General features: G+C 39.9%; 1 protein-coding gene and 1 long non-coding RNA gene across 3 annotated transcripts in view; one reads left to right on the forward strand and one right to left on the reverse strand.

The window, feature by feature from the left end:
- Positions 1 to 12,205, reverse strand: part of LOC138151932 (uncharacterized) — a 215,631-nt gene that overhangs the window by 175,738 nt on the left and 27,688 nt on the right. The gene's annotated exons all lie outside the window — the stretch shown is intronic.
- SSTR4 (somatostatin receptor 4) lies at positions 8,554 to 12,188 on the forward strand. Its single transcript, XM_069075508.1, has one exon. It carries the CDS (start codon positions 8,971 to 8,973, stop codon positions 10,156 to 10,158), a length of 1,188 nt encoding a protein of 395 aa, XP_068931609.1. The 5' UTR covers positions 8,554 to 8,970; the 3' UTR covers positions 10,159 to 12,188.

Genomic DNA, 12,205 nt, shown 5'->3' on the forward strand with positions numbered 1-12,205 from the left:
GAGAAGATTTTAAACTAAGAATTGAAAGAAACCAGGAGGCAGAGATGAGGAAGATTTAAGTCAACCTACTTCTTCATTTCTATAAGATTTTTATGAAAATAATCTTACAAAACAGCTAGGTGGTGCAGTAAAGTTGTAGGCCTGGAATCAGGAAGTCTTGAGTTCAAATCTATCCTCAGATACTTATTAACTGTGGGACACCAGCAGATCCCTTAACTTCTGTTTCCTTCAGTTACCTCTCTACGAAATGGGGTTATTAATAGCACCTACTTTTCTGGTGATAAAAATAAAATGAAAAAACAATTACAAAGTATTTTATAAACTTTAAAGTACTATACAAATTGTAGTTATTATATCATAATTATTATTATATTAAATTTTATTATTATAATCAGCAAGTGAACCAAGAATATCCTTGGCAAAAATATAGGCAGGCTTTGGCAAATGATATTTTATAGTAGATAACATTCATGGCAAAAAAAATTGATCAAAATTTGGAAAGTATCTACAATCCCACTATTTATTTGGGAGAGCAAAATATAGCCTTAAAGTCTCTTATTTCAACAATATATTTCCTATATTATATTATTGTCAGATAGGAATTATTAATAAGTAAAGCAAAAGACGACTTGAATAATCCTCTGCTTATGTCATACAAGGCATAAAATAAGAGGGAGATATATTCTTGTCAAAGGTTTTTTTTTTTTTTTTTGCCACTGCCATGTAGGATGACCAGTGAAGAGCTTAAATGAAAGATGAATTTGCTATTAAGTGGCAAGGTCCATGAAAGGCAAATATTTATCTATAGATAGCATGTTTATTGTATCAATCCCCAGAACATTGGAGAGCTTCTTTTAAAAGAGATTTATGATTCCCCAAAAGAATTTGACTTAACAATACACTTAGGAAAAACTATGGAGATTAAGAATGCTTATTTTTCTATTCAATATATGGCTAATTAAACTAAATCTCTCTCTCTCTCTCATTTGATTAAAATGAGTTTCAATTTTAATGACTCTCAGTTGTTGTTTTCCATCTTTAGACAAAAAATCCATTTAATTACAATGTTTTCCTCATAAGAGTTGATTGAGTCAATCAATCACCCCATCCCAATTAGCTCTGACATTTTTGTCAGGTAAGATCACATATCAGTGGAAATATAGCATTTGAATAAATTAATGAAAGAAGCAAAGTAGGTATGAACAATGCCTAGACACCTCCACTGAGTCAGTCAAGCAAAGGACAAATATTTGATATTGGTTGAGGAACTTGGTCCTACCTTTTGGGGTTTGTATAAAACCATAAAGCCATCATTAGTTCCAAGTTTGGAATCAGAGATTCAAGTGAGAGGCAATGTAGAAGAGAGAGAGACAGAGAGAGACAGACAGAGAGAGAGAGAGAGACAGAGAGAGACAGAGACAGAGAGAGAGACAGAGACAGAGAGAGACAGAGACAGAGAGAGAGACAGAGACAGAGAGAGACAGAGACAGAGAGAGAGATTTCTAGTCAAACCCCTGAGGAAAGGGAGAAACTTGAACTTTTTTTGCCTTGGCCTCATCTCTTTGCTCCTCCTCCTTTGTTCAGAAGACAGACGATCTTTGAACTTGATAAGGTCAGAGAATTTGGAACTATGGTCATCTTAACAGTATCTCTGGCATAGAGATATATGTATCAGGAGCTGAGGATAAACTAGATATACTTTAGTAAGACAGCTCCAGGATGGATTCTGACATTCTTCTAGATCATAACTAAGGAAAACATCTTAAGTACTTCTCAAATGAGAGAGAAGGACTTCCAGCAACTGAGGAGCTCTGGGCTATCTCCTTGCCGCATGTGCTCTAAGATTGAGTTTGCTTTCTCCTAGACCAGAAGTTCTTTATTTTTTTCTTTAGATTTTTGTAGAGTAAAACTTTTGGTAGTCTGGGGAAGTTAATAGATGCTTTATTAAATAAAGTTTTTAAATGCATAAAACAAAATATATAGAAAGGAAACAAATTATATTGAAATAGTTACCAAAAAAAGTTTATGACCTTCAGGTTAAGAATTCATATTCTAAACTCTATATGTATTTGTGGACAGTGTTTTACTTTTTTTTTTCTTTTTTGAGGGGGGGGGAGTTTTGTGTCTTGTTGTTGCTATATCACCCTAGAAAAACATCCCCTTCTAAAACCTATTTGTTTAGATGATTAACAGATATCAACTGATAATCACATAGGGAAAGCATATTAATGGGAGTTCATAATCTGTATCACTAGAAAAATCTGCAAAGAGCCTTAGAACCCAGAGGGGAGACATAGTAACCATCCTCTGGAGTCCTGACTTGACAGTGCAAAATGGAAATTGGGATCATAACTCAAAAGCACATGGTACAAAGAAACATCTAGGAGATCTAGGACATCTAGGAGAAGTCCCTAGGCATTTTGGGTAGATTTCATGAAGGAGGAGGATGTGAATAAGAGTCTCTTAGTATGTGAATATTTGAATGCACTGAATCTGTACTGTGCAAATGAATACTAACATCCTGGAGGTCCCAAATCCACTGACATATTACAGATGAAGAAAGGTGAAGTGATAAGCAATTATTTTATCTTTTAAATGCAAGAGTGTTGTATGTCCTGTGTGAGGATCTATCTAAATCTATTTGTACTTTTCCCCCAAGCAATGCTTTCAACTTTCAGGACATTACTACCATGCCTCAGCATCAGTCTCACCCTAAAACCTCCCTCAGTGCCTAGGACTTCTTCACTTTGGAACATCTATCTGTCCCTGTGGCATTGTCATAGGGGAATATTCCCCTGTCAAGCGATCTTTCATTGGTAAGCTGCTTAGGTGACCTCCATTTTGGGGAAGGACCCAAGCAAACCAACCTCCATTCCCCTCCTGTTTGTTTTGACTTTCTGAATTCAATATCATGTCTCCCTCATTTTCACTACCACCTACCTACCTTCTTCAGCTCCCTCTTATGTACTGTCTTCCTCCATTCAACAAACTATAAGATTCTTGAGGGCAGGAACTATCTTTTTTGCTTATATTTCTATCCCCAGCACTCAGCACAGTGGCTGACACATAGTAAGCACTTAAAAAATGCTTGTTGCCTTTCAGCTCAATTTGCAGTTCTGACTCCTAAATACAGTTCCTCCTTAGTGCCCCTGCCCACAACTTCTGTTTGTTCTGCAGAAGTTGGAGTCACCAGAGTGCTACTTCACTAGCTAAACTGACTTCTCCCACTTAGTGAGACCTGACCAGGCAAATGATAGTTTACCAGTCATCTCTGTTGTGCAATCGTTTAGTGTGTTAGGCTGTTAACTGAAAGATTGGTGATTCGAGCCCACCTGGGGACAGGGTGTATCTTGGGTCGGCTAAGTGGTGCAGTGAATAGAGCAACGGCCATGGAGTCAGGAGGACCTGAGTTCAAATCTAGCCTCAGACACTTAACACAAAAACTAGCCTGTGACCTTGGGCAAGTCACTTAACCCCAATTGCCCTACCTTCTCCCCTCCAAAAAGCAAAAAAAAAAAAATCTAAAAAAAATATGATAGTTACCCTGGTCTCTGAGAGGAACGAAAAAAGGCAAGCCATAGACAAATGATAAATTAGGGAGATAGAAGCAGTTCTTTGTCTGGGCCCCAGCCTCATGGCATCTCTAGGCACCTAGAGTATTTACTCTACCTCTGGTCATCCATAATTCTTCTCCCAGGCCTTTCTCCCTCTAGTGTCCTATGTTTCAAAATAATCTCTTAAGCATATCTCCTTATTCCCTCCAGTAATGAAAACTCTTATTGCCTTCCTGTCCAAGGCAAAGCAGTCTTATCCACCTTAGTCACACTGGGATGTAAACCATTGGTTTATGCACTGCCTTCACTGAGGCAGGAATTTTTTAATCCTTATCCAAACATACACATATGTGGAGAAAGATCTAGGGGTATTGCTCCTTATTTTTGTTTTGTAAACATAATTTATTTTAAGTATAAATACAAAATGAAAAGGGGGGGACACATTGCCGTGTACACAGTAGACCAAAAGAGAGGTTTATATTATTCAATATAAAATAATAAATTTTCATTTCCAGAAAATCTATATAATAAATGCCACACATTGTTTTCAAAGCTATCCAGCTTTTCTTTGCTTCCTTGGTGGTTTCCTTTTGTTCTCTGCTATGCACTTTTTAGTTTATTTTTCCCCCTCCCTCTCCCTACCACCCTAATGAAGATCATAAATAAGCATCGATAAATATATATGTATATGTATATATTCACACATACATATACATAGATATCTATAAACACAGAGAGACACAGACACACACACACACATATATACATATACACTCATACATATATATGTAAGACCACACTATGCTTATTTCCTCCTGTGATCTGCTTCTCTGAAGGTGGATAGCATCTTCTTTCGTAAGTCTAAATATTTCCATGTTTTTCTAAATTATTTAGGTCATCATTTCCTCTACCATAGCAATATTCCATCCTATTATTTACAATTACATCCTATCTGACAGATTGTCTATGGGAAATTTTCCCCCAATTTTCTACATTCCTTCTATTCGGCTACATAGATTTTATTTATACAAGAAAAAATAATTTAAAATTATCAAAATTATGCTTTCTACACTTCAACAATACTCTTACATTACAATGTATTTTAAGGTCTGATACTGCTGAATCTACTTCCTTTACATCTTTTTCCCCCCTGGTTTCTTTGAAGTTCCTGACCTTTTGTTCTTCCAAATGAATTTTGTTATTGTTTTTCTAACTCAGTAAATTTTTTTTTTTTTACCAATTTAATTGTGAAGACTTTGAATAAAAAGATTAGTTAGGTAAAACTGTCATTTTAAAACTTATATTGATTTCACCTACCTGTGAACAATAAATATTCCAATCATTTAGATCTGAATTTATTTGTGTAAAAAGTGTATTATGCTGCTTACTTTTTAACATGTTTTCCCACTCTTTATATTCCCACTCTCACTCTACCTTCCCTAGAAGAGAAAACTGTAGAATGGAAAATATAAGAAATCTGAGTTGGAATCCTGACTGAAAAAAAAAAAAGGTGAGTAGTCATAAATTATCAGGAACCTTTTTGACTACATGGTTTGATGTTTTACTTCATAAAGCTCAAATCTTCCTCTGTGATTTCAATGTGTTGTTCCTGGTTATGTCCTCTAGGGCAAAATAGGACATGTGAAATTCTCTTCTAATGAAAGCTCTTCAAATACATAGAAATAGATAACACGCTCCACCTGGATATGTAACTATGAGCAGGTCATTTTATTTCCCTGAGCTATCATTTCTCTGTCTAGAAAATGGGGGTGTTACTTGTACTTCCTCCCTTGTAGGGTTGTTGAAAGGGAAGACATTTGTAATCAATAGCTTTTGTGTTATTAAATTAATTCTCACTATGATAATAATGATAACTAGAATTTATATAGTATTTTAGGGTTTACAAAGCATTTTACAAATACCATCTCATTTCATCCTAACAGCAACCCCCAGCGGGTAAGTGCTATTATCATCCCTGTTTTACTAATGAGAAAACTGAGACAAACAGAGGTTGTGACTCACCTAGGGTCACACAACTGGCATCTGAGACTGAATTCGAATCCAAATTCAACTTTCATAGAAAGTTTAACTCTCCATTTGAAAGAATATGAATAACAGCTAGCATTTTATGTAACAATTTAAGATTTGAAAACATTGTATAGCTATTATATTTTATAATACAAAATTTATGTATTATATAATATAAAATATTTATATATTATATAATATAAATCATTTCTTTATTATACAATATATAAATATTTTACAGTATATAGTATGTAATGTTTATATATTATATAATATAAAATTTATAATATTAATGTTTTATAGCTATTATCTCATTTGATCTCCATAAGAACCCTGTCAGCTTAGGTGCAGCTATTCTTCCCATTCCATAGATAAGTAAACCTAGTCTAACAAAGCTTAAATGATTGGCCTTGGATTAGACAACTAGTAAGTATGTGGAATGGTATTTGAACTTGTCTTCCTGATTCCAAATTCAGTACTCTAGCCATTAAACAGTCACAGAACTGGAAGAGACTTCAAAGGCCATCCAATTTAACTTATACTTGAATGAGGATACTCTCTATATTACAAGAAGTCATCTAGCTTTTGGATGAAGAAGTGCAATAAGGCAGAAATCACTATATTCTGAGACCAGACCATTTTTAAACAACTAATTAATAGGAAGTTTTTTTCTATATGTAGATTGTCTCAAATAGCTACTAATCATATGGCTTTAAGGTTTAAAAAGTACTTTATAAATATCATTTCATTTCAGCTTCAAAAAGACCTTAGAAGGTGGATATTATCCCTATTGCAGACATGGAAACTGTGGCAGATAGAGGTAAAGTGACTTGCCCAAGGTCACATAGCTAGTAAATATCTGAGTCTAGATTTGAACTCTTGTCTTCCTCACTCCAGGTCCACCACTCTATCCACTGTATCACTGCCAACCACATAGATAACATTCCTTTCAGTTGAAATAAATGCTTGGCTCTTTTCTTCTTCTGACTGTCTAGTCATTCTTTGAGACCCAGACTTCTCCAAGAAATCTTCCTTGCTAGAGTTCTTGATCATCTGCTCTTCCTTGAACTTCTTTATGTATATTTTGTACAAAACTTAAGGACTTTGCAGCTATACTCAGACATTTAAAGAGTCATTATATAGAAGCAGAGCTGAATTCTTTTCTTTGTTGTTGAGTCATTTTTCAGTCATGTTTGGCTCTTAGGTGCCTCATTTGGGGTTTTCTTGACAAAGATACTGGACTGGTTTGCCTTTTCCTTCTTCAGCTCATTTTACAGATGAGAAAACTGAGTCAAACAAGGTTCAGTGACTTGCTTAAGATCACACAGGTACCAAATGTCTGAGACCAGATTTGAACTCAGGAACATGAGTTTTCCTGACTTCAGTCCAGGCACTCTATCCACTGCTCCATTTAGCTACCCCACTACCTACTTGAGCCTAGGTGGAAAAAGGAGCAGCATTAATTAAAATTCTAGAGGCTTATTCAGCAGGTTAGGTGAAACTTTCCACCACAATGATCCAAAAGCAAAGAAGTCAGCAACTTGTTAATTATGCTACTCAAAGGTTAATAATTTTCTGAGTTTTTATCCTGAGTTCTGATGTCTGAAAAAACCAAATGAATCTGAACAATTGGAAAATAGATGCTGGTGAGTTACTGGAGGCATATGCAACACCTAGAATTTTTTCCCTAGCCTCCAGGCCCCAAGAAGCCCTCCTCCTAGCAAGCTAGTTTAAGAATCTGAGGAACCAAATTTGATTGCTGCTGGTAGTGGTGGTGCAGAAAACAGACAAGTTAAGTGACTTGACCAGTATCACACAGTAAATTTCTGAGGTCGAATTTGAACTGAAGTCTTCCTGACTACAGGGCCAGTGCTCTAACTACTGCACTGCTCAGCTACCCCTACCCCCAAACTAAGTTTTAATTGAAGTTTCAAATTCCAACTCTGCCACTTAGACCTGTGTGAACTTGGAAAAGTCACTTAACCTCACGACTTCAGTTTTCTCAATAGTAATTTGAATGTGTTGGACAGGATGGCCTCTAAGTACTCTCATAGCTGTCATTGGTGATCGTACCATTTCCCATTAAGAGGGAGGAGAGGCTGTATCTGAAAGAAGGCAAACCCTTCAATAGGGATGGGCATTCAGGGAAAATAGTTGTGTCTTTGGTGAAAAACAGAATTTTGTAGTAGAAAGGGGCCACTCTGGGTACAAAAGTTCCCCATTTCTCAAATGTAAGTCAGGCTATAGATCCTTTCCAGGTTTGTGAGTTTTGGTTTTCAACTCAGACGTCATCTCACAATCCAGTCCAGAGCAGAATTTGGATACATCTGTTGTTTTTAGAGCAAAAAGCTTATGGAAAGTGCACTACTTCCCCTGCCCTGCCCCACCCAACCTCCCTCCCCCATGGGGGAATTAGGGTGCAAGAGGTTGATGGAGATCCAAGAAAGCAAGCCCTGTATAACTAGCATCTCTTTTAGCATTTTGGAGCCATGGACAGCTCCCATGAGAACTAAGCAAGCTGGGAGAGAGCGGGCAGCTTGGGGCTTTGGACTCCTTGTTTTTTTCTTTCCTGCTCTGTCCCCTTCATGCCACCATTTCTCTCGACCTTTAGCTGTTCTTCCAGGGAGTTAGGGGAGGCGGCTGAAGCCACAGGCTAGCTGCTGCCTATGTACCTCTCAAGTCCGAGACCTGAAAAGAAATCATTCTGGAACATAGTCCTGGTGCATCTCATCCCCAACGCGCGTCCCCTTCTATCTCCCCTCCCCTCCCCCAATTGTCACATAGAGGACTTCAGCTGTGTTGAGGCAGACAAAAATGATAAAGAAGCAAAATATTTTTTTGAAAACCCCCAAAAGCTGCGTTTTCATTCCTTTCCCTCCGGGTGTTTCCTGATGGGAACAAAGAACGCAACTAGAGTGAGAGGGCAGCTACCGGAGATGGGGAGATGGAGAAGTAGGAGAGGGGAGGGGAGCAGGAGAAGGGGAATCTGGAAGGAGGGAAAGGGAGGGGGGGAGAGAGCTAGAAAAAGAAGAACCAGAGGGAGAGAGCATATTGTCATGCAACAGTGGGTATGTGTGAAGCAAATCAAAGGCGAGCCGGCTCAGGATTGGAAGCAGCTTTCAGTGGGTGACAGCCGCTCTCTATTTAGGCAGACCCGGTGGCAGCCGAGAAGCGCACATCTGCTCCAGCTGCAACAGCCTCTCCAACCTTCTCCACCGCTGCTGCGGGCACAGCCACAGTCCCTTCCAACCTCCTCCCCTTTTTCTGACTGCCCAGCTGAAAGCTTCACATCTGGCAGACAGCAGGGACTCCCGCGGCATCTCTTTCCATCTCTTCGTTCTTCTCTTCTGTCACCGGCAAGCAGCCCACTGATGGGCCATTTGCCAGGATGAGCGGCCCCCCGACGCTGGCCCCTGGGGTAGAGGAAGCCGTAGCCACAGGAATCTTTGGATTTGGGACGGACTGGCCCAGGGCCCCCAATGTTAGCCGCCCACCTGGGAATATGGGCGGGGAGGAAGAGGAGGGAAGAGGGGCAGGAGGCGAGGCTGGAATGATCGTTATACAGTCCATCTATGCCCTGGTGTGCCTGGTGGGGCTGGTGGGTAATGCCTTGGTTATCTTCGTTATTCTGCGCTATGCTAAGATGAAGACAGCCACCAATATCTACCTGTTGAATCTGGCTATTGCTGATGAGCTCTTCATGCTCAGTGTGCCCTTCGTGGCCTCCTCTGCTGCCCTCCGCCACTGGCCCTTTGGCTCTGCCCTCTGCAGGACTGTGCTGAGTGTTGATGGTCTCAATATGTTCACCAGTGTCTTCTGCCTGACAGTGCTCAGTGTAGACCGCTATATTGCTGTGGTGCACCCCCTGAGAGCTGCCACCTACCGAAGGCCCAGTGTGGCCAAGCTCATCAATGGAGGAGTATGGCTGGCTTCCTTGTTAGTCACTCTGCCCATTACCATCTTTGCAGATACCAAGCCCACTCGAGGTGGCCAGGCTGTGGCCTGCAACCTGCACTGGCCTCATCCAGCCTGGTCTGCTGTCTTTGTGGTCTACACCTTTCTCCTGGGTTTCCTCCTTCCTGTCCTGGCTATTGGCCTTTGTTATCTGCTTATTGTGGGCAAGATGCGAGCAGTGGCCCTCAGGGCTGGCTGGCAGCAGAGGCGTCGATCAGAGAAGAAGATTACCAGGTTGGTGCTCATGGTGGTAGCTGTCTTTGTGCTTTGCTGGATGCCCTTTTATGTGGTACAACTGTTGAACCTCTTCATGCCCAGCCTAGATGCCACTGCTAACCACGTGTCCCTCATTCTCAGCTATGCCAACAGCTGTGCAAATCCCATTCTATATGGTTTCCTCTCAGACAACTTCCGGCGTTCATTCCAGAGGGTGCTCTGCCTTCGTTGTTGTCTTCTAGATGCTGCTTCCGCTGCTGAGGAAGAACCTTTGGACTACTATGCTACAGCCCTCAAGAGCAAAGGGGGTGGGTGCATGTGCCCCACTTTGCCCTGCCAGCAGGAGCCTGTGCACCCAGAACCCTGTGGCAAGCATGGCACCCTTACCAGGACCACCACCTTCTAAAGAGCAAACTCCTACTTCTTGGTCCCACCTGTCTCCTGGACCTCTTTCAGTCTCGATTCATCATGCAGAGACCATCACCTTCCACAGGCCATCTTCATCATTTCCCACAACATTGTTTCCTCCTTGAACATCCCTCAAGAGACTTGGACTTCTGCAGTGACCAATCTTTCCAAGAAGATCATCTCCTTTCCATTTGGACATTGTCATCTTGCTTGTGTACTGTTCTCAAGGACACCTGCACCTCAAGCTAATCCTTTCCTCTCCCCAGAACCACAGTTTGCTAAAGGACATCTCCATGGGGTAGGACTCACTCAGTGCATGGACCATGACAGTTACTGTTCCTGAGACCTTGGAGTTTTATTTTGGTTTTTGCATTTTTATTAAGGAGGGAGAAGGGAAGGGGGAATGAAGGAGTGCTGTCTTTGTCACTTGTTTCTCTAGCTTTCCTTTAGGAAAAAAATAGAAAAGGCAGTCAGAGTCAACAAGGGATCTGACCCCAGATTCTGTCCTCAAAATGGGAATTCTTCCCTTTCTATAGGCTATTTCTTTCTTATTGCAATTAAAGTACAGTGTGAACTTTGTACAGAAAAAAAAAGCATCCGATGTTTCAGAGTACTCCTTTACTTTTTGTCTTTAGATCTGTGTTGCCAAGTAATATTTATTTACAGCAGCCTAGGATGCTATCTTGTTCACTTCTAGCCTTGACATATAGTCATATAATAAGTGATATCTGCATTACATCTGGTCAGTAATAGGTTCTTTGTGAGTAGAGACAACTTTGAAGATGTGTGTCATGGGGCTTAATGTAAGGCACAAAAATCTGGTGAATAATTAAAAAAAAAAAACAATAGAGAGGGTAAAACCTCACCCAGGTTTTGTGCTGTCATTTATTTGGCAGTGTCCCTTTAGTGTGGGAGCTTGCTATCCTTTTTGGGCATACATTTATGTTACTGCTAGGAGAGAGTAGCAGTGGGTATGGGAGGGGAAAATTCAAATAGGAAAAGTCATTGTTTTTAAGAAGGGGTGTAAATGTACATTTAGAAGGCATGTTTACCCTTTCCTCTTTTTTTTTAAAAGCCCCAGAGCTCAGTAAACCATTAGAAATGATGTACATAATAAACTATGACTCTAGCCTGAGGTCTAAAGAGCTAAAAAGACACAAACTCTTTCCTATTAGCTAAATTATGGCTGACTGATGATTCTTAAAAAGGTAAAGGGACAATTTGTGAGAAGTTCCAATTCTGCTCACTGTCAGATGAAGAGATGGCATTGTAATCTCTGATAATTGTTATTTATCTTAGAAGTCCTAATAAAATTGTTATTGAGTATGTATTAATGGCTATGGTGGATGAGGGTGGGGTGGGGGTCACTTTAAAGGAGGGAAAGCAATGATTACACATTCAGAATATCCAGCAATGAGGGAAAAGTGTTATATATGGGAGGGGAGTAGAGTAGGGGAAAGGGATGAGATCCTGGTGGATTTAAGATTTAGAACTGCAAGGAGTCTTAGGAATCACCTAATACAATTCCTTCATTTTACAGAGGAGAAAACAATTGCAGAGATTAAGGCACTTCCCCAAATTCAAACAGTTAATAAGTGTTAGGGGAGAATTTGAACTCAGGTCCTATGACTAAAAACCCAGAGCTTTTTCCAGTCCTGTCTTTTTTTTTGGCATGTATTAATATTCCAAGACACTATATTTTGGTTTGTGATTGGGATTTCAGTGAAAGTGTTGACCCTCTGGAAATGGGATTCTACTCTAAAATACTGTGCCTTACAACCTGCATCTGACATAAACTCAGAAGATGTCAGTGTCTTTGAGGCAGGTGGCAAGTCAGATGATCTCCATGGGAACAGGGGAACTCAAGTGAAATTGTTATATCCTTTGCCATGAAGCAGTGACAGGACTAAGGATACATTTTTTAAAATCTGATTCAACAAATCTATTATAGTTTCCACTCTGTGAAAAAGCCCTGCACCAAGGAGAGACAAATCAAACACACACACACACACACACACACACACACACACACACACACACACACA

Source organism: Petaurus breviceps, unplaced genomic scaffold (genome assembly GCF_028583685.1).
Source record: "Petaurus breviceps papuanus isolate PSGF00001 unplaced genomic scaffold, PetGlider_PUasm1.0 90919, whole genome shotgun sequence".
Taxonomy (NCBI): domain Eukaryota; kingdom Metazoa; phylum Chordata; class Mammalia; order Diprotodontia; family Petauridae; genus Petaurus; species Petaurus breviceps.